The sequence below is a fragment of the Macrotis lagotis genome, chromosome 1 (assembly GCF_037893015.1).
Source record: "Macrotis lagotis isolate mMagLag1 chromosome 1, bilby.v1.9.chrom.fasta, whole genome shotgun sequence".
Taxonomy (NCBI): Eukaryota; Metazoa; Chordata; class Mammalia; order Peramelemorphia; family Peramelidae; genus Macrotis; species Macrotis lagotis.
Genome location: NC_133658.1, coordinates 21,362,401 through 21,383,815, shown reverse-complemented (window position 1 = coordinate 21,383,815; position 21,415 = coordinate 21,362,401). Strand labels below are relative to the sequence as shown.

General features: G+C 61.3%; 1 protein-coding gene across 1 annotated transcript in view; it reads right to left on the bottom strand.

The window, feature by feature from the left end:
• RAB11FIP5 (RAB11 family interacting protein 5) overlaps positions 1-20,912 on the bottom strand; it is a 31,797-nt gene extending 10,885 nt beyond the window's left edge. The window contains 4 exon segments of the mRNA XM_074195618.1: positions 2,815-3,460; positions 3,707-4,140; positions 20,482-20,618; positions 20,621-20,912. Coding sequence (XP_074051719.1) covers positions 2,815-3,460; positions 3,707-4,140; positions 20,482-20,618; positions 20,621-20,896 — 1,493 coding nt within the window. The 5' untranslated portion in view covers positions 20,897-20,912.
• Positions 20,913-21,415: the final 503 nt, after the last annotated feature.

The following is a 21,415-nucleotide window of genomic DNA, read 5'->3' as shown; positions in this document are numbered from 1 at the left end:
TCTGTACCCCCTTCAGTCAGCCTTCTAGCCTGCCCCCCACCTCTGCCCCCTCCCTGGTAGCCACCCAAACTAGGCCCTGCTTGGTCAGCAATGAGGTCGAGGTGGTTGGGAGCAGGGACACCCTCTCTTCCCCAATTTGACCTCATCCCACCCCCTCCTTACCTAGCGGGCCACTCCCCCAGCCTGTGAATGGGTCGCCAGTTTAGGGAAGGGGATGGGGTGCTGGGGGAGAGGGCAGGGAGGACAGCTACCAGAGAGGAGGGAAGGAACAGGCAGATGGAGCCAGCGTGGCCTCCACCCTGCCCAGAAGATGCACACAAAGTCGTTGCTATGGCGGCAGGAGCTGGCACCCAGGGGAGGGTTCTGTGAAGGCAGCGCCTCCAAGCTCCCAGTTGCCACCCTGGCAGAATGATCGCAGGCTCCCCTCTCTAGCTGGGTGCATGGAAGATGCCCTGGGGTCAAACGCAGCTCTGCCAATGGCTCCCCAGTGACCCCGAGGAGGGCAGAGGGCTGGATGTGGGCATCCCTAGTGGGGCCACAGGGAAGTCAGTCACCGCCCTGAGTCACAGCTCTGATCTGCCCGAGGTTCTCACAACTAGCTGCCCCTGGAGCCCCCTGTGCCCACCTCTGCCCCTGTCCAGAGCTCCCTATCCCCCCAGGACTCTGAAAGACTCAACCCACCCTCCAAAGCCCCCCCCCCCCCAAGACTCCCCAGCTCCCTCAGCACAGGTCATTCCTGCCTCCAAGCCCCTGCACATGGTGGTTCCATCTTTGAGATGTCAACCTAGGCGTCCTTCAGAGACCAGCCCAAATCCACGAGGCTGTGCCCAATCCCCCCCGAGACCCTCCCCTTGACTCCTCTGACAGCTCCCCCACTTGCTGTGTGACTCAAGGCCAGAAAGGAGCCTCAGTTTCCTCATCTGTAAAACACCATCAGCCTGAGGAGATTGTGGGGAGCAGAGGAGGGGCCCAGAGCCTTGGGGGGATGTGAAGGCATGTTGACAAAGCCCCCACTCATGGAAGTCCTTCCTTCTGTTTGACTTCTACCCTGAGAGCTGGTTCGATGTGTCCCATCGAGGCAAGGACCCCCAAAGGAAGACAAAGGCAGCACCTTGTCCTCGAGAAGACTCACAGATACCAAGGGGGGCATCAGTAGCTGGGCCCAAGCTCCAGGCAATGGGGGAAGGCCCATGGGGTGAGATGACCTTGGGGGCCTCTCTCAAGAAGAAAAAGCACCAATAATGGGGGAGAAGTCCAGGAAGGTTTTGGGGGAAGGCCACAATTTGCTGCCCTGTCCTGGGGGATGTCACCATGTTACAGATGGGATGCCAAGGCCTGGCCAAGTTCAGTGACTTGTACCCAAGCTCACCAAGAAACGAGCATCAGCAGAATTCAAACCCAGCTCTCGTCAGGGTCCTCTGCAATAGACCCTGCCTTCTCTAGATGGATGAAGGCACAGCCCGGGCAAGAGTGAGCACTGGGCCAGCTGACATCGTTCACCTGAGAAGGGGAGGGGGCCCCCCAATACCAGGGGCCGGGCACAGCCTCTGGGTCAGGCATCCAGAACTAAAGGGAGGGCCAGGGGCCGCCCTGACTCGACAAGCTCCCTGCCCGTGGCTGCGGCTCTCATATCCCATGGGCCCCTGCAGTGAGCTGATACCCACCACCCTTCCTGCCCTCCCTGCAGACCCCTGCAGCCTCTCTTCTCCTAGGCTCCCAGATCTAAAGTGTGAAGGACCTAAGAGACCCCCGAGGCTAAGCCCACCTCATCTCTTACAACAGAGAAAACCCAGCCGGTGGGGACAAAGGCAGGATCCACACTTGGGACTACCTGACTCCAGGTCCAGCCCTCTGGCCAGGGCCTGAGCTCACTAAGACAAGACCATCCAGTGCCTGGGGAGCGGTGTCTTTAGAGCCCAAGCTCTGGCCTACCGCTCGTGCACCTTCCAGTCCACCAGGCTCGGCCCAAGCCTCCAGCACCACTGGCTCTCCTGCAAATGGGGGGAGGCCAGAGCTGAGACCCCAAAGGTGTCTGCACAGAGGGGCCGGGCCATGGGGCAGGGCGGGATGGCTGCCCACCCTCGTCTCCCAGCACACGCATCCACACACACACACACACACACACACACACACACACAACACTGAAACGGCAGGATGACAGACCAAGCAGCCAGGGAGGAGGAGCCCGGAGCCCCCCCTTTGGGTCATCTTTTCAGGTCCAGGCCTTGACCAGTGAGCGAGGTGGCCCCGAAGTCCTTCTGGAGAGTTGTCTTGGGGAGGGGACCCTTCCTCTGCTGGGGGCCCAGGGGGGCCATAAGGGGACAGGACCCAGAGCAGAAATGGAGGACAATCACAGGGCCACCCTCCCCATAGCCCTACTGTCTCCTCTAGATCCTGGGGCGGGGGCCCAGACCCCCAGGGAGGATGCAGCTATGGGGTTAAATCCGCATCACACTCCCAGCCCTGGGAGACTCCGGCTTTCTCTCCCCGGCTTCTGAGGCTTAGGGCTTAGAGGGGGAGCTGGTAAGGGCCTTAGAGACCTAACCCTCCTCAATTATACAAAGGAGAAAACAACTCACAAAGGGAAGGCAGTGATTGGCCCAAGGTCACACAGGCAGTGAGCAGAAGAACTGGGATTTGAACCCAGGACCTGGGCTAGACTGCACCACACCTCCCCCATGAGCTGGCCGGAGACCAGGGGTTCCTCCTTCTCAATGTCCAGGGACCTGACCCGACCCTCAGGAGCCACCCCTCCCAGGCCTGCAGGCCTACTCCCCACCCCTGCCGGGACCCCCACCCCCAGCGCAGGCTCACCTGGGCTTCTGGCTGTGCTCCTTCCCCTCTCGGGAACCAAACCAGCCACTCTTGCCTTTCTCCTCCCCGCTGGATGAAGAGTGGGGGGAGGCCCCCAGGCCAGGGCCCATCTTCTCCCCCAGGGAGCCCCTGCGGCCAGAGCCATGGTGGTGATGGTGGAAAAGCCCAATCCGGGGCTTGCGCTCCTCCTTCCTTGATTCTTCTCTCTCTGCCACCGTGGACGATAACACGATGGGTGTGGCCACCTGGACGGGCTTCCCCTCTGCCCGCCTGGCACTCTCCTCCTCACTGGCCCGCACTCCCGATGCCTCTCGGGCCGGGCCCGCCGAGGCCACCGTCTCGGAGCTGCCGCCTTGGCCACCTCCCCCCCAGGGGGCCGTGTCCGAGGGACCCGTGCCCTCCTCGGCCCGCCGAAGGGAAAGGCTGTGGAGGGCGCTGGCAGAGGGGAAGGGGCCGGAGATGGAGGCCCGATGCGCCGGTGGGGCGGGCGGCTCATCATTGTAGATGTGGCTCCCGTTGATGCAGAGGGAAGAAGCCGAGCCGGGGTCCTGGGCGGCCCGGGGCAGCCCTGCCAGCACCTGGTTCACTTCGTCACTGTAGGCCCGTTTGTGGGTCAGCAGCTTGGGGGACGGAGCGGAGTCCCTGCCTGGAAGGGGAGACGGGGGACACGTGGGAGGACCCACCTTCTCCCTGCCCTAGACAGGTTTCCAAGAGCAGTGCCCCCAAACACCATATGGCAGGGGCGGGGGTGCCCTGGGGCAGGAGTCGGGTACTCCAAAGGAAACCAGGATGGGGATGGGCCTCCCGTCACTGACCCCATTGTCAGACCCCAGGCATCATCCACAAAGCTCCCAGGGACCCCCCATCTCCACGTGGGCCGCACCCCACTTACCCCCATCGGTGGAGAGCCGGCTGTGGCGGCTTGGGGAGCGGGTCAGGTGCTCGGAGCCCAGCCAGGCCAGGCTCCCGCTGGTGGAGGAGAGCGTGCTGTCAGAGCCCAGCGAGGTGTTGGACTGCGTCAGAGACGACTTGCGCAGCTTGTTGCGCAGGAAGAAGGTCTTGGCCTTGGCCTTCTTGTTGGAGCTGCCAAGCAGGTCCGGGTCATCCATGGCGCTGCTCGGGATGATGGCCGAGGCCGACTCCAGCTCATACTTCTTCTTCCCTTTCATCTTGTCCTTGATTTTCCCGAAGGGCGAGCGCGGCTTGTCCTTCACCGACAGGTCAAACATGCTGGCACTCAGGTTGTTGCGCGTGAACTGGACGCTGACCTGGATCTCACCACGCTCCTTCTCCTTCTTGCCGGCCTTGGAGTGCAGCTTGTACCACCTGCAAGGGGAGGGGGCAGAACAGCTCAGGTCAGGGTCCCCACGCCAGCACCCCCAGGGTCGGGCCCACGCCGCCTGCCATCCCTCCCTCTCTTGGCTGCCTCCACCCACCACTCCCCCACCAACCAGGACACAGAGAGTCCACAGAGAACCCCGTGGCCCTCGTGGCCACATTTTTCCGGGTCTGAATCATCTCTGCCCAACCCCAGACAGGCCCAGGCCCAGGCCCAGGCCTCAGTCAGCCAGCGGGGCCTGAGGCCAAGACACACAGCCCACAAAGATGACTCCTCCCCGGCGAGACCCAGAGCTGGGATCAGCGACACCCCCAAACTTCAGCAGCACCGGAAGGAGAGATGACTGCTTGGGCAAAGGACAGAGAAATGCAAGAGAGACAGAGGGGAGAGAGAGGAGAGACAGAGTGCAAAGAGAGATGATGTGAGGGTCCCCAGAGCCCCCAGGCCCAGGCCTGCTGCTCCTCCCTCCCATCAGGGCCAGTCCCTCCTCTTTCATCCTTCATCCCAGGCTCCTCTCTACAGAACGCCTCTATAGCCAGCCATGATTGTATCCCCCGACCAGGAGTTAGGCACGGTGCCAACCACTAAGGACACAAACACAGGCAAAGATGCAGCCTGCCCTCAAGGAGTGCCCGCTCCGACTTCTACAGCTTGTGATGGCCTGCCCTGTGCAGGCTCTCACACACTCCTTCCCCGGCCATGGGGGCCCTTGGCCCGCCACCCCCAAGGCTGTGTCCTCCTCCCTCCACCCAACCCCTGGCTGACCCAAAGGAGCTTCCTGGGGGACACCAGGAGCCCCAACAGAGAGCTGGAGCTCATCGGGTTCAACCGCCTCCTTTTGGAGACCAAGGAGCTCGCTGTGAGGATGCCACATGGCTAGCGTCCAGGAAGGGCTCTGCTCCACAAAGGCTCCCATTGTGGTCGCAAGGCTGGGAGGTGCCGTTCCCCACCCTCATTTTACAGCTGAACAAACCGAGGCAGCAGTGGCTAGCTCTTGGCCACTGCTTCCCAACAGCTCCAAGCCAAAACCAGGCTCCCAATGGTCCGAAAGTCATCGGCGAACGATTCTGCATTATCACTGAGCTGGCCCAGGGCTTCTGGTCTAATGAGGAGACAGCGGGGCAGGAGCTGGCCCTTCAACCGCCTGATACTCAATTGAGAGAAACAGAGAAGGGGCCTCTGTCTCCCTGCGGTAGGGCCTTCTTCTCTTAGGACTGGTCAGCGCCACCCAGACCAAGGGCACCATTGGTGGACACCCAAAGACAGGTGGACTAGTGCATGGACAGAATGGAGAGCAGAGCCGTCCAGTTGGACGGCTGAGTCCAGCAGGGGTCCATCGGGGCCAAGTGGCAAGGGGCTATTAGAAACTGGAGAGGAATTTAGATTTGATTGAGGATATAAAATCCCCCCTCAACCCCCCCCCCCCCAACAGCATTTTAGGATATTCCTGACAAGGCCCGGCAGAAATCCAGAGAAATCCCACATAAAGTCAAGAGAGAACATCTAAGATAATGGGGGGACAGCCCCAGAACGTCTGATAGAGCACAAGACACTCTCTTCTCAAATCCTGGGAAGGTATTGATTACCCAGGGGAGGCCTGACTTGGCACCTGCCAACCACACCACCAGCACCCCCTTAGCGAGCTGGGCAAAATGAGGAGCAAATAGGGAGGAGCAACAAGGCAAGAATCTCCAGAGGCGACAGGGAGCCAGAAATGACCGAGGAGGGGAGCGGCCACTCAGATCTGACTGAAGGAAAACTGGTCTTGGCCACAAGGCATTGGACTGGACAAGGGCAGGGCCCAGGAGAGGGTGGAGAGGGCCAGGGGCTGCCCTGGGGGGATCCTCCAAACCCATCTTCTCCATGGGACAGTCAAAGGGATCCTTGGGGAGGCCTGGCCCAGATGCCAAGGCCTCGGTCTCCACTGGGGCCCGGGGCCACTTCAGGCACAAGAAGCTTTCTGTCATCAAGACCCTTTGGGGGCCAAGCAGAACAAGTCTAACACCTCAAGAAGACTGAGCCCTGGATACTCCCCTACCCATGGGGGGTCCTTGGGGGAAGAAGGAGGTGGCGACAGCACTCAACCGCCCGCTGATCCTCTGAAGTTCATCTCCTATTGATGATGATGTTTGTCCTCCATTCTCAAACAAGGCCACAATGGGGGAGGAGATGTCATGTCAAGGACATGAATTTGGGGGGTGGGGGGTGGATGTGCTAAGTCTCCAGAGCCATTGGGATTCAGTAGCCACATCTGGATCAGGACAAGTGGAGATGGTCTTGGGTGCGAGGGAGTTAGTGACTTGCCCAAGGTCAGACAGCTGGTGTCCTGTCTGAGGTCACATTTGAACTTAGGACCTCCCATCTGGATGGCAACTTCTCCCCAGGCCACAGACCTGGACTCTGGGTCCTTCTAGGCCAGGTCTAACTTGATCAGGAGGTGTGGTCCTTGCCCCCCACCCCGGTACTCCTGCTCAGGCCTTTCCTCAGACCCATGCTGGCACAGGGGCACGGGTTCAAGCAGCCATGTTACCCGTTCATCAGAGCCAGGCTGGAGGAGCAGAAAGAATGCCCAGGGACTGACCTGGTTGAGTGCTTGGGGGCCAACTCTGGTGGGTCCTTCCCCCTACTCCTGCCACAGGAGCCTCAGTTTCCCCATGCGTGATATGGTGGTTCACAAGATCATCGATTTAGAGCTAGAAGGGGCCATACAAGTCATCAGGCCCAAACCCCTCATTTTAGGCAGGTGGGCTCCGGGCTGCTGTCAGGAAGCCCCAAGTTCAAATCTCACCTCAGACGCTTTCTGGCCAAATTGCGCTCTCTGTCTCAGTTTCCTCATCTCAAAAGTGGAGTTCAACCATAGCACCCTGGTTGTTCTGAGGCTCAATGAGGCATGGCTGAGGTAGCTCTGGACCCCCCCATCACAAAGCTATCAATCTGAGGCAGGACTAGAACTCAGGGCCTCCTGATTCCTCTGGCTATGATTCTGCAAAGGGGCCCAGAGTCCGGATCCCAAAGGTGGCACTCTAACCCAGGACCTCAAACTTCCCGCACTGCTAGAGCTTACCCTCTGATCCCTGGGGGGTGAGGGGTTAAGTTGGGGGGGGGCTGTTTGCAGGACGGTTTTCTAGCTCTGGATCAGAGCTGGCCCCCAGGAAAGGCTCAGTGGGGGCCCCCCTTGCCCCCCCACGGAGGAAAGGCAGGACCAGAGAAATGAGGAGTCACAGGGGGTCCTGAGGAGGATGTGCCAGGACCTCAGCTCTACTCCAGGCTTCCTAAGACAGCTCCCACTGGCTAAAGGACACTGGAGTGAGGAGCTCCAAGTTCAGAATCCACCTTGGCCACTGACTGACCTTGGCCAAGGCACTTCCCTTCTCCCTTGGCCTCAGTTTCCTCATCTGTAAAATGGGGGCAGGGTCTCAAAGGCCATACTTCTTGGAAGAGTGGGATCTTTCCATCCAGGTCCTGGCTCTGTCTGCCCTTTAGGGGCGGGACTCCCCCCACCCCAAGGCTCCATCTCTCAGAACCAAGACATCAAGAGGTAAAGACAGCCTCAGGGTCCTGCTGCCCCTCACCAGCCCAGGCCGGCACTCCCCCAGGGCTTCTAGACACTTCCTCACACAGCCTCAGAGACAGCAGCGCCCTGCATCTGGGGTCAGGGAGACATGAGTTCAAATCCAGCCTCCAACACTAAGCAGCTCACTGCCCAGATGAAACCAGAGGGACATAAAGGAGAGTGTTGGGATCCTCAAAAGCCCAGCTCCCCAGCCCGCTTCTGATGGCGCCACAGAAGGGGGGTCTGGGGACGCAGCTCATGGAGAAAGGGCGGAGGAGTCAGTCAGGAGTAGCAGGTGGGCCGGGGTCCACTCTGGGGTGGGGGAGGCCTGGGCCCTCCCACAGCCTCGACAGCACCACCAAGGCCTTTCCTGCCCCACCCCCCCACCCCGAACCTGGTTGAAAGGAAAGCAAACAGCCACATTCCCAGAAAGATGTGCCCGGAGGGTCAGGGTGGGGACGGCCCGGCCCAGAGACAGGAAATGCAGGCAGTGGAGCCCAGGCGGCAGAATGCGGCCCCTCCCTGGGCTCTGGCCACCATGCCCCATCCAGCAGGAAGCCGGTCAGCCCCAGCCTTTGGCTGTCGGTCACCCGGAGGGCCCACTGCTTGGCTCCCAGGCAGGAGGCCCAGACACAAAGCCTCCTTCCAGCCCCCCCAAGGCCCTTGGGGCTGATTCAGGCTCTTCTTTTACCCCCAGCACTCAGCAGGTGATTCATAAATGCCCCATGACCCAGCCTAGGGCTTCGCCCGGGTGTTATCACAGCTCTCTGCAGGCTCATGCCCCCCCAGCCCCGCAGTCAGCTCAGTTACTCAAACACTTTTAGGGGCTCCTTTACCCAACTTCTGGTGTCTCCCAAAAGTGGGTCTAGCGCCACACCTGAGGCAGCCAGGGCCGCAGCAGACAGGGCACCAGGCCCAGAGTCTGGAACGCCCCGTTCAGATCCGACTTCCAGCCCGGACTAGCTGGGCCCCCACCCTCGGCCTGGGGATCACCGGCTGTCGGGGTGGCCGACCGCCTCCTTGCTACCGACGGGCCAGCCTGGAAGGGGCTGAGGACAAAGTGGCCGGGGCCCAGGAGCTTGCTGGGAGGTGGTCCGGTGCCCCCCCAAATGCCACACTCACACAAGCCCCCCAACCTCAAGCCCCTCCTGGCCAGCCCTTGGCACTGTCTGGACCAACCAATAAGAACCTGGGCTGGAAGAGAGGGGACTGGCGCTGCCTGCCCAGCATCCATTAGAGTGGGGGTGTGGACCCTTTGGGGGCCAGGGTCCCCAAGGCCCTCTCTCCCAGACCAGCTCTCCAGCACCGGAGCCTCTTTGTCCACTTGGCATGGTCTTCTCTAACCCTCCATCTGAGGAAGTCGCCACCATCAGCTCTTCAAATCTGGGCCAGGCCCTGCTCCCCTCCAAGCCCCTCTCCATCGGGCCCCCATGACTTCCCTCTCTGCCCCCCCTCCTATAATAATACTTATAACCATGCCTTTAGGATTTGTAAGGCACTTTACAACTATCACCTCCCGTGGTTTGCTAACCAGGAGGTGCCACTATGAGGCCCATTTACACTGGGGGAAGCTGAGGTCACACCACTGCTATCTGAGGTCGGATTTGAACTCAGGTCCCTCCCGTCTCTGGGTCTGCTTGCTCAGTGCCCTTTTACAGCAGGAGAGATTTGCCATTTCCTTTTCCAATGGGTCCCTCTTTTATAAATGGGGACACTGAGGCCCAGGGTCACACAGCCAGGGAGTGTCTGAGGTCAGAGGAATGTTTTCTCTCTTGGTGGTTCCTTGTGCTGAATTGAATCTTTTTTTCTTCTATTATTTTCTGAGAAAAAAAAAACTGCTGACTGGCCACCCTGCAGAAGAGGAAAGAGGGCCACGGCGGGGAATGAGGGCGATGCAAAAAAAAAAAAAATCTCCTTCTGCAAAGCCCCCTGGGAGGTGGGGGTCCTCATTATCCCCAGTTTTACAGATCAGGACCCCAAGGCATAGAGCAGCTAAATAACTTGTCCAGGGCCACTCAGCTTGAATCTGAGACAAGATCTGAACTGAGGTCTCAAAGACCCCCGAGTCCAACACTCGGTCCGCAAAGCCCCAAGAGCTGGGTCCCCAAACGCAGCTTATTCAGTATGTTCAGAGGGGTGGCCGTGTCCTTAGGCCCCACAGACTGGGGGCTTCTGCTGCACAAGGGTCCCCCAACTGGCTGAGAAAGTCTAGAGGTGAGTCCTACAGGACAGGAGGGAGGGGGACTTCCTCCCAAAGGGACAGTCACCAGAGAATCGGGGAGTCACGGAGGAGTCAAAATCTGACTTTGGAGCCAGGCCAGCCTGGGGAGGCATCCTGTGCTGCACCCTCATTTTACAGAGGAAGAAACAGAGCTGGGAGGGGGCCAGGGGCACCCAGCCGGGCCATGGCCAGGGCAGGCACAGAGGGCAGCAGACCAGCCCCAGACAGAGGGTCCCTGACCCCACGGCCTGGCCCAGGGGCCTAGCTAGCTCAGGCAGGGTGCCTTCCAAGCCCCGCTTCTAGCTCAAGGATGCTCACTCCCTGACCCTGGGCCTCGGTTTCCTCATCTGGCCTCTGAGGTCCAGGCGGCTGAAGTGATGGTTCTCCATCACCTTGGCTCCCCAGATGATGCTAGATGGCCCCCCCACAACTCACCAGACCCCAGGCAGGCCCTCTGGGGGCAGGGGCAGTACTGTTCTCGGTGTGACCATCACAACTGTTTGTGAGCCACAGCCTCGCTTCACCTCTTTAGGCCCATTTTACAGGGAAGAAGACGAAGGTTCCAGCAGCTGCAATCTGCCCTCTGGCACTGAGTGCCAGGTGGGTCAGGACCCAGTCGGAGGCACCTTGGGAGGACACATGGCCAAACCAGTTTCCCAGTCTAGAAAGGGAACATCCCTAACAGGTGCAGGCAGTCCTCTGGCTCCAAGAGAGGATCTGGAGCAAGTGGGTAGGCCCCAAGACCCCCAGGCCCTGCCTAATGGGGAGTCACCAAGGGAAAGGATTACAGGGAGCCTCCTTGGAGCTGGGGAATCAGGTAGCTGAGAGGAGGCAGGGGGAGCCAGGGGGCAAGTGGTTAAGAATGCCAAGGCCCGGGGACTCCCCAGGACCCCCACTCCAGAGCTGTATGTGGTCCAAGTCCTGCCTTCCCAAGGTCACCAAGCACCCCCCCGGGGCACCCCAAGGCCAATGCCTTCTTCGCCTCCATCCAGAGCTCTGCCCAGAGCAGACGCCTTGCTGGCCCAGGGCCCGCCACTGACCCAGAGGCTCCAACACGTCCATCCCGGGCCAGGGTGGAACCTCACACCCAGACCAGAGCCTGCATGTGATCCCGTCCCAAGTTCTTCCAGGGTCAGACGGCAGCAGGCACCATGGAGGTCCAGCCCTCCTCGACCTGCCCCAAGCCCAGCATCAGGGTGGCCTGGGAGGGAGGGTCTGCATGTGACAGGGTTGAGGGGGACCCCAGACCTGGTGTGGGGGAAAGTCTGGGCCTGGTGTCAGGGATTTGACCTCAGACCCTCAGCCTGACCTTTCTTGGAGTCAGCTTCCTGATCAGTAAAATAAGGGGGTTGGGCCCTCTGCCCGGCCTGCTAGTACCCCCTTCCCAGCATCCTAACCAGCCGCCAATGCCCCAGCCTCTTGGGACCTCCCCTCTCCAATGGGTCCGGTTCCAAGGTTTCCAGAAGGCCCCAGCCAGGGAAAAGTCCCCGGAGAGGTGTGGCTTCTGGCCCTCCCTGGGCGGCCCCTCTGTGATCTAAGTGGGCACCAGCAGGAGAGGGAGGCCCCCAGAGGTGCCATGGGGCAAGGGGGCCCCTGAGGCAGGCTACAAGATGAACCTTGGGCCCAGAGAGGAGCAGAGGGCAGTAGAGAGGTGGGGGCTGCCAGGGAGGAAGCCTGGATACCCTGTCAAATCTGTCCCTGGGCCCGCTGAGGTCACTGAGCTTACTTTCCTGGTTTTCACTATGGAAAGGTAAGGCTCCTTTTGGCTGGTTGGGCTTACGAGTTGGGGGAGGGGGGTAGATGGGGGTATCTTATAAGCAAATAATTTATCAACAGGACTTTTTTTTTTAATTACAAAAATAAAAGAAGTGAATGTGACGGCCTGGCCTGGCCTGCATCCTCACCAAACCACGACGGGTCCAGCCAGCACCCCTGCCCAGATGACTCCTGGTCTAGCTGTCCAGCCCTAACCTCTCTCTCTAATCGCCTCAGACATCTCCTAAACATCTCAATCCGGTCAACGCTGCCATTGTCATCTTCCCCGCCAAACCGTCTCCTCTTCCCAACTGGCCCATCACCAAACGCCAGCCCGCCAGCCCAAGCTCTCTCCCTTCCCTCTCCCCAAGGTCTCTGGTCCCAACCCACCCACCTCCAGGCCTCATCCTCTGCACTCTCCAGCCCCAACCGAGGCCAGGCCCTCCTGACTCTTGCCCTGACCCTTCCCCACAGTCTTCTGACTGCAGCCCACCCCCCTCTGCTCCACGCCGCCCCACACCAACCCTGTGCACTCAATCCCCAGAGGGTTTTTGAAAGCATGAGGACAACCATGGGCAGTGACCTCCGGGGCGCCCTACGCCCCCCAGTCTCTCTCCAGCTCTTTCCTACCTCCCCAGTCTACGTTCAGGCTCCTCCATGAGCGCAGCCAGCTATTCCCAGGGGTCTACTAGTAGCTGCTCCAGATGGATGCCGTCCCCTCTCGGCATCTCATCGTCCCTGAGGGGTCCCTCGGGCCTAAGACACTCTGCTCTCTGTCATCCGCTGAGGAAGCCTCCTGTAGGGAAGGGGTCAGCCATGCCCACCAACTGTCAACCAACTGCCACTCAGAAGGCAGGCCGGGGTCTGGCGGAGGGAGTGAGGTCACTGGGGGTGGGCAGGGGGCAGCAGCAAGGTCGAGGCCACTCCCCCCAAACTGACAGTATTGAGCGGAGACCCACTCCCCATCCAAGGAGAAAACCAGTGGAGGAGGACACGGCCTCGGGCGCCAGAAGGAGACCCGAGGCTCGCTGGGCAGCCCCCTCTCTCGTTCCTCTGTGTTCCCCTTTTCCTGTCTCCTTTCCAGACCCAGCTCACCACTTCCCCCACACCCTCTCAGACCCCACTGCGTCCCTTCCATCAGAGCATGAGGCCCTGCAGGCGGGGATCCCCAGCTCCCCTAGAGGGCTTGCCAGCCAGCACCAGGCTGGGGCAGAGGGCAGCTTTTCCTGGGGGACCTCCTTGCACCCTCCCAACCAGCCCAGGGAGGTGCGGGTTGGATGATCCCCATTTTACAGAGGAGGAAACTGAGGCAGCAGCAAAGACTCACCTCTCTCTCACACAGACACACAGACACACAGACACACACACACACACACACACACACACACACACACATGTAAGCCCTTCGGCAGGAGGTCAGGGGAAACCTGGGGGACCCTTCTTAAAAGAATGTAGTGAAATGCAGACAATAAAATTTATGGGATCATAAAGGACCCCAAGGCTTGAGGAAGTCAAAGATGCCATTTGAATGGAGATTCAACTCATGGACCCCCAAAACCTAATCATGGGGGTCTGTGGATGCCAGTGCCCCAGCTCCTTGGACCAGTCCTTTCTGGGGCAGCAGCCTCTCCAGGGGCTCTCCCTAGTCTGTACGACAAAGCTTCTGTGGGGCAGTGGGGGGCACCCAGTGGGCTGTCAGCCAGGGTTGCTGGGCACCTAGCAAACCAAGGAATGACCAAGCACTGGCCTCCCTCTCTGCTTCTGCTGAGCCTGCAGAAATCTCCCCCGGCCCGGCACAGCCGGTGGCCTGGCTCCATTGCATAAGGCCGGGTAAAAACCTGGCATCTCTGCCTCCCCCCACCCGAGGCCACTTGGGGATGGCAGGGGCTGTTCCACCCTGGAGTCAGCAGATCAGGGTCTTGGGGCTGGAAGAAACTTTAGGAACCATCAAATCCAACCCCATAATTTTACAGACAGGGAAACTGAGGCCTGGAGAGGCAGCCTAATTAATGGCAAAGGCAGAATTTGAACCCAAGGTCTCTCAGCTCTCCCCTCTATAGTAGGAAGCAGTAGGCCTGGTCTTCCCATTGGTATCTCAGGGTCTCCTCAGAGCAGACCCCAGGGGAGGGAAGGAAGAAGCCCCACCCTGAAGAGTTCCCAGCCTGGCTGCGGGGGGGGGGGGGGGGGGGGGGGGGGGGGGGGGGCAAAGCCGAAGGACCCCTGCAGCTCCCTCGAGGATCAGGAACCCCTATCCAAGCCTTCCCTGAGCCCAGCCCAGTTGCTTTTCAAATTAACTGGGGCCAGTGGAAGGAAGGCCCTGTGAGGGCAGGGTGTGGGCTCCCCAGGCGAGGCCCCAGGGCCACAGGCGCCTCAGTCAGACTGGGGCAGGGGCTCCCTCCATGGGTGGGGTGGGGCCCTCTCTCATCCCTCCCCACCCTGCCACCCCCTCCCTTGGGGGAGGCCCATCCTTCAGCCCCAGAAGGTGGCTGAAAAGTCCCAGGCAGGCATCATGCGTCAGGGCCGGGGCGGGCTGGCATCCCATCAACCTCTTCCTCTTGTGCTCAGGAGGAGACTGAGGCCACAAAGGAAATGACCCAGTCAGAAGCAGAGAGGGAGCGGTCAAGCCCTCGGACTGCCCCAAACCTAAAAATAAAGGGTCAGGGTTCTAATGGCCAAGCTGTGGTCAGGTGGGGAACACTGCCACACACCTGCCTGGGTGGGTGGTGGACAAAGCCCCGGGGCTGAGTCAGGGAGACGGAACGGCTGAGCCACTGACCCTCTGTGTGCCTCAGTTTCCTCCCCTGCAAAACAGGGCTGCTGTGAAGATCAAATGGGATCATGGCTATATATAGTAAGTGCTTAATAAATGCTTATTTCCCTCCCATAAAAGTGGGAATGAGGGCAGGGGCCTTCTGGGAAAGGAAGGGGATTGGCAACAAAATGCAGCCATCCTGCATCTAAAGAAGACCCTCCCTCAGGCTGGGGAAAAGGGCCAGACTCTGGGAGGTGTTGGGGGAGGGGCCTCCTGCCCAGAGGAGCCGGGGCCCCTCGGAAGGAGGACAAGCTGAGAGGCCGCAGCAGTCCAGGGGCCTGGCTGGGGTAAACACAGTCCGGGCTCAAGGTCCAAGGACTGTCCCCCTCTGCCTCAAATTCCTCCTTGAAGCAGCGCCTGGATGGGGTCTGAATCCTGGCTGAGCCCCTCCCTCCCTGGGCCAGTCACTGCCCCTCGGGACCGCTGCCAGAGGGAGGGTCTTGGGGCGACCGGCCCCCAGGCCCCCAAGGGTCCTGATGAAGCACAGAACAGAGAGCTGGAAGAGACCCTGGAGACCTTCTGGGCCAACCCTCCCTCATCTGTCAGAGGAGGAAACTGAGGTGTGGAGAGGGGGTCCCCCAAGGGCAGCAGGCACCACCACACTGGGAGGCCAGGCCCGGCCATCTCTAGGCAGGCCCATCCTCTGTCAGTGGGCAGGAAGCCTCAAAACCTCCCGGGGGCCCTCCCATCCACTCATCCTTTCCAGGAAGGGCCTGGCCTCACTTCCAGCCTCAAACCCATTCATTAGGACAGGCCCCCTGGCCGGGAGAGCCTGGGGGTGGCCCCGGGGCAGGTTCTGATGAAGGTGGGCCCCACCTCTCCCTACCCTCGGGAGCTTTCCCGGCCTAGGCCCCAGAATGTTGGGGAGGGGTAGATGGGGGATCTGCCCAACTCTGGAACCAGAGGAAGCCTCAGGACCAGGCCAGGCTGGGCCGGCCTCTGGAGCCTCAGTGGCTTCCTCTGTCAAGTGGCAGAGCGCCCAGGAAGCCCCAAGACAGGGTCATTTCCAAGCCCCGGAGATCTCTGTCCTTTGTCCTCAATCAGTACAAGTGCTGGGGGCGGGGAGCTACTGGCTCAGGAGACCATTAGAAGGTGAGGTCCTGGGGGGACGGGACAGACGGGGGGGGGGGGGGGGGGGGGGGTGCGGGGGTGCACCTGTTTCCACACCCCCTGTGATTAGCACAAGATGTGGTTAGCAGTCGGTGCCTAATGGTTGAGGAATGACCCTACTTACTGTCCTGGAGCTCGGGAGCTAGAAGAGGCCCGTGGGGGTCTGCCCCCCAAATCCTCAGGCAGCAGCCTCCCTAAAACAATTGGCCTTGAAAAGCCAATCCCACAAGGGAGAACCCAGCGGCCCCCCCCCACTTCTCACAATGGATTCAGAAGCTGCTTTTCCACTGGGGGAGGGGGCACACCAAGGGCCCCCCAAAGCTGGGCTGAGCTCACTCCTACACACATCCGGACCCCACACACACGTGCCCTCGTGCTCTCTGGCCAAGGCAGGGGAAACATCTGGAGGCCAGCTGAGCAAGGTGGCACCACGGCTGAACTGCTGGGGCAGCAAAAGTGGCCTCAGCCCCGGCTGAGGAAAAAGGAGGAACAGCCCGGTGCGGGCAGAGAGCCTCAGTGATGCGAGGGGACCCAAAAAGGGAAGTCTGCCGGGGAGCTCGGGGTTCCTCCCCTCACCTCCTGGCCCGGCCACACTCCGCACAGACATCTCCAAATGGAAAAGAGCAGTGCAAATGATGCCAAGCCCCGGGCCCAGCCAGTGGGACCCCCACCCCCTCTCTGGGCCTGGGGCAGACGGGTTTTCCTACAAGTGGATGCGCCTCGCCAGGGCCCTGCCGAAGGTCGTCCGGGCCACAGCAGGATAGGCAAAGGCAAGAGGCCCAAGCCGGCCCCGGCCAATGGGAAGAGCACGAAACAAGCATCATGGGAAGACTCAGCCAGGGGTTGAGGATTATTCTAGCCATTTTGCAGAAAACTAAGGCACACCGAAGTTCAGGGGGGGGTCTTCCAGACTCCAGACCCAGCAGCCCCCCACTCAACCACTGCCGGGGAACACGGGGAGGAGGACGGCAGGGCTTTGGCTGCCTTGGCCCACAGAACGAGTTAGGCCAGAACAGTCATAAGCAGACTTGGCCGCGTGTCCCCCATCATTAGGCCAGAGGCTCCCCAATTAGATTAGGGGTGTCCCTGAGGGATGGAGGGTTTAGAGATGGAAAAAACTTTGTCTCCAACACCCAACCCTCCGGGCCTGGCTTGTCGCCCCCTGGGCAGGACTCCAAGGGGATCTGGAGGAAGGGCAGAGCCAGGCCCAGCAGGCCCTGGATGTCCAACCTGGAAAACCTGGTTCCCCCAAGGATGTTGAGGCTCTGCCCTCCTCCTCCTCCACCCCCCACCCCGCCCCCTTGCACAGGAGGCCAGGAAAATGCAGTGAGTCACTCTCCCCTTCCTGCACCCCCTCCCCCAGGGTCTGGGAAGGGGACAGAGCCCCAGAGGCCCCACATTTAAGAGTCTGGGCTCCAGGAGGGGGCCTGAGGGACACCCCGGGTGGGGGTGGGGGGTGACAGAAGAGGTTTTGTTTGGATTAAAAAGAAAATATGATTCTGGTGAGTTAAATCCTGTTCTCTGGCCCACCCCTCCCCAGACAAACTCCTGCTTAGGGCCTGGGGGCCCAAGTCACTGTCCCCCACCCAGTCTCCAAACAGAAAGCTGGAAGATGGTCAAGGCTGCCTTCCAGGCTTAAGGCTAGGCAGCTGGCCAACAGAGCCCCTTCCCGGAGGCATCTATCGGGGAGGGGATCCCATCTCTACCACCTACACCCCTGGGCCCCAGGCTTGGAGCACCCCCCAAGCAGCTTCCTCCAGGCCCAAGTGTTACCCCCCAGTGAACTGGAGCCTCACCCCGCCCTCTAGAACCCCTCCTCACTCCAGGCTTCTGGGAGAAGTATTTGGAGATAAAGATAAAGTTGGGCGACCTCTGCAAAAAGGCCCCCAGATTCATTGGGGGGGGCGAGCAGACCATGGGGGACCACAATGAAGCAGCCCCTGCCCTCCAGGGGCTTGCTCTCCATCCCAAGCCGTCTGCATGGGAGAGAGACCCAGGGGAGAGAGGGGAGAGAGACCTCCTTCTGAGTATCCCCATTTCACAGATAGCAAAAGTGAGGTTCAGGGACACCCCAGCTACTAAGGGTCTGGGAGGGGCCTTAAGGGTTTCCCAAAGAAGAGGAGCAGTGGAGACACTGCTGGGGCTGGAGTCAGAAGAACACAAATTCAAATCCAGCCTCAGACACTTCCTAACTGGGTAACCCAGGGCAAGACACTTCACCCTGTTTGCCTCAGCTTCCTCATCTGTCAAATGAGCTGGAGAAGGAAATGGCCACGCATGCTGGGGTCTTCACCAAGAAAACTCCAAATGGAGGGGGGGCTCCTCCACTCACCGTCACCGACCCCCAGGACAAGCTCACTTCTGGGCCAGAGGAGGGGAGGGGGTGAGATCTGCAGTGGGGTGCCTGGGCCTGAGCAGAGCCAGCCGAAGGGGGTGGGGGTCCAGGGGATCTGGAAGAGAGCCCCAGCCAAGCCTGGGCCTCCAGGCAGGGGAGGGGAGGGGGCCCAAAAGACAGGGTCCGGCCCAGCTCCAACCTCCAAGCAGTGTAGACATGACCCCTGAAGCTTCTAGAAGTACTAAGCAGATAGAGCCTGGAATAGGCCTCAAGAGCTGGGGCGAGGTTAAGGAACAGCGGTCTGGGGCCAGAGTGCAAATCCAGCCCAAACCCCATCTGTCTGGGCCTCATTATCCCCTTAAGAACACTAGGAATGATAACCAGACCCCAGCCCATGGTGAGGACAAGGGGGGTACCTTGCGAACCTTCACACAGACATGCTGGTGGGTCTTAGCTGTGATGCTGCCTAGGAAAGCCTGCACCTCCCAAAGGGCCCCTTCCCTCTGTGTGACTCCTTGGGGAGGCTGGGGCAGACCCAACCGCCTCCCCCCCGAGAAGGACTGAGACCCAGGCTGATATGGGGCTGGAGGAGGGAAAAAGAGCTTGAGCCCCAAGGTGACCCCTGACTGCCACCTGATGCCACCTCAAGCAGGCATGGGCACCAGGGCAGGCATATCCTTCCTGGTCCTGGTCAGACCAGAGTAGGAGAAAGGGAGGACTGGGGGGTTGGGGGGGGACCTGGGGTTCTCCGAATGATGGCGGGGGCAGGGAATAGTTCAGTTATCCCCCTGGAGGTCGAGGGGCCCCCTCGGCCCCAGAACACCTCTGAGTTGCTCCAGAGCCAAGGAGGAAGGGGGAAGGGCGAATCTCACAGATCCCTGGCCCAGACCCGGCGCAGTCCAGCCCGGTGATGCAAACAGACCACATGACCCCTCATCCTGCCTAACAGGGAGTCAGGAGGGAAGGGGGAGGGGGGATGGAGTCAAGAACCAACCTTGCCAGGGACTGGACCAGAGTGGAAGGTGCCCCTCGCCCTCTCCCTCCTCCATCAGCCAGACTCCCAGGGAGCCCCCCACTCCACCTGCAGAAATCCTGGGTTCTGTGCTGCTAGGGGGGGTGCTGGGGGGAGGGGACCCAAGGACAGACACCCCCCCTCTCCAGATCCACCTGCATAAAACAGCACTTTCACCCACCTTCTGCCTCACCTGCCCCAGTCGCTCCTCACCCCCAGGACCCCCTCCCCAATCATCACAAGGCTGGCTGGGAAGGCCCAGGGGGCCTTGTAACTGGCCCCACCGGGGGTTACTCATGGAGAGGACATCCATTCCCTCAGCTGACCCCTCAGCGTCACAGAGCCCCTCCCCCACTGTCAGGACCCTGAGACATGGCCTGGCTCTTACCTGTAACCCCCCCCCCCCATCGCGCTCTCTGCCGGCTCAGCCCCCCCCCCCACTCCAGCCCTGGCCAGAGCAAGGACTGGGTCACTTAATCAGTCAACGCCCCTCTCCACTGGAGTCCCCTGCGTTCCAACCCAGAACTCCCAGCCTTGCCGCCCCCTCCCCAAGGAACTAAAGCTCTGCCTGGCCCGGGAGCTCCAGCTGGGGTTCTAGTTCAGGCCGTGGGGCGGTCAGTGGACAACAAGAAACATCTGAGCAGGTCCTGAGGGACCCCAAAAAGAGCAGCATTTCTGGGGCGAGGGGGACACGACAGGCTTCCTGGGCCCTACCCCTGGCCTCAGCGACCCTGTGGAGTTGAGAAGTTCTAGGTTCCAGTCCTGCCTAGACTCTAGGTCCCAGACTGGGAGGGGGTCGGTGGACCCTGCCCCTCCCACCCCTCCCAGCCCCAGGGCCTGGAGGGGCCACCTTCAAGTCCGAAGGACCAGAGGAAGGGGCTGCCGATGAGCATGAGCACCCACGGGTGACCCTCTGGGAGGGCCTGGAGATGAAGTGCCCGGCGTGTGCACACAGACACATATCCACACAGACACACAGACACAGACACATTCTGACACTGACACAGACACAACACACAGACGCACAGACACTGACACTCAGACACACAGACACGCTCTGACACTGACACACACAGACACTGACCCTGACACACAAGACACACAGACACACAGAGACACATTCTGACACTGACACTGACACACAGACACACACACAGACACGCTCTGACACTGACACTGACACACAAGACACACTGACACTGACACACAAGACACACACGCTGACACTGACACTGACACACAAGACACACACACAGACACGCTCTGACACTGACACACAGACACACACAGACACTGACACTGACACACAGACACACACACAGACACGCTCTGACACTGACACACAGACACACACACAGACACGCTCTGACACTGACACACAGACACACACACAGACACTGACACTGACACACAAGACACACACACAGACACACACACTGACACTGACACACAGACACACTGACACTGACACTGGCACTGACACACAGACACACTGGCACTGACACTGGCACTGCCCCCCCGGGCACTCACTGCGTGTGCTGGGCGCGGCCCTGGCGGAAGACCTGGTCCAGGGCCACGGCGGCCTGGCCCAGGAACTTGTCGATGCCGATGAGCGAGCGGTGCATGGCGGTGAGCTGCAGCTGGCAGGCGGCGGGGGGCTGGGCGGGGGGCTCGGCGGCGGCGGGGGGCCCGCGTCCTGCGCGCGCAGCAGCCCGTCCAGCGCCCCGGGCGCCAGCTCGAAGACGCAGTCCTCGCGCCACTCGGGGCAGCCGCTGCACTTCTCCACCACGGACGTGCAGTACTTCTCGCGGCCCACCTGGATCACGGTGTAGGCGTCGCTCGTGCTGCTGCCCCCCGCGCCCTTGCCGCGCAGCCCGCGGGCCTGCAGCACCGTCACCTGGACGTGCGTGGGCAGCCAGCGCGCCGGCCCGCCGGGGGGCTCCATGGCGGCGCGGGGCCCGGGCCTGGCCCGGCGCGGCGGCCCCTGGGCTCGGCGGGGCTCGGCGGGGCTCGGCTCCGCTCGTGCGGGTGCGCCGGCGGCCGGCCGCGAGCCCGGGCTGACGTCACCGCCGCCCCGCCCCGCCCCGCCCCCGCCGCCGGCCCCGCCCCCCCGCCCCGCCCCGCCCCCTCGCTGGGCCGCTGCGGCGCCGGCTCGGGCCGGTGGGGGCGGGGCCGGGGCGGGGCGGGGCCCGGCGGGGGGCGGGGCGGCGGGGCTGCAGTGCGGAGCTCCCGGGAGGGCGGGGCCCGGCTCGGGCCTCCTCGCGGGGGGCCCTCGGCCGCCCCCCACTCTGCCCCTCCCCCTCCAGGCCCCGCCCCTTCTCTGGCCCTCCCTTGCCGCCCCTCCCCTTCTCCACCCCGCCTACCCCTCCTCTACCCTCCCCTCCCCCTCCTAGCCCACCCTACTGTAGCCCTCCCTCTCCTCCCCTCCCCTCCCCCCTCCTCGCACCTCCTCCGTACTTCTCCA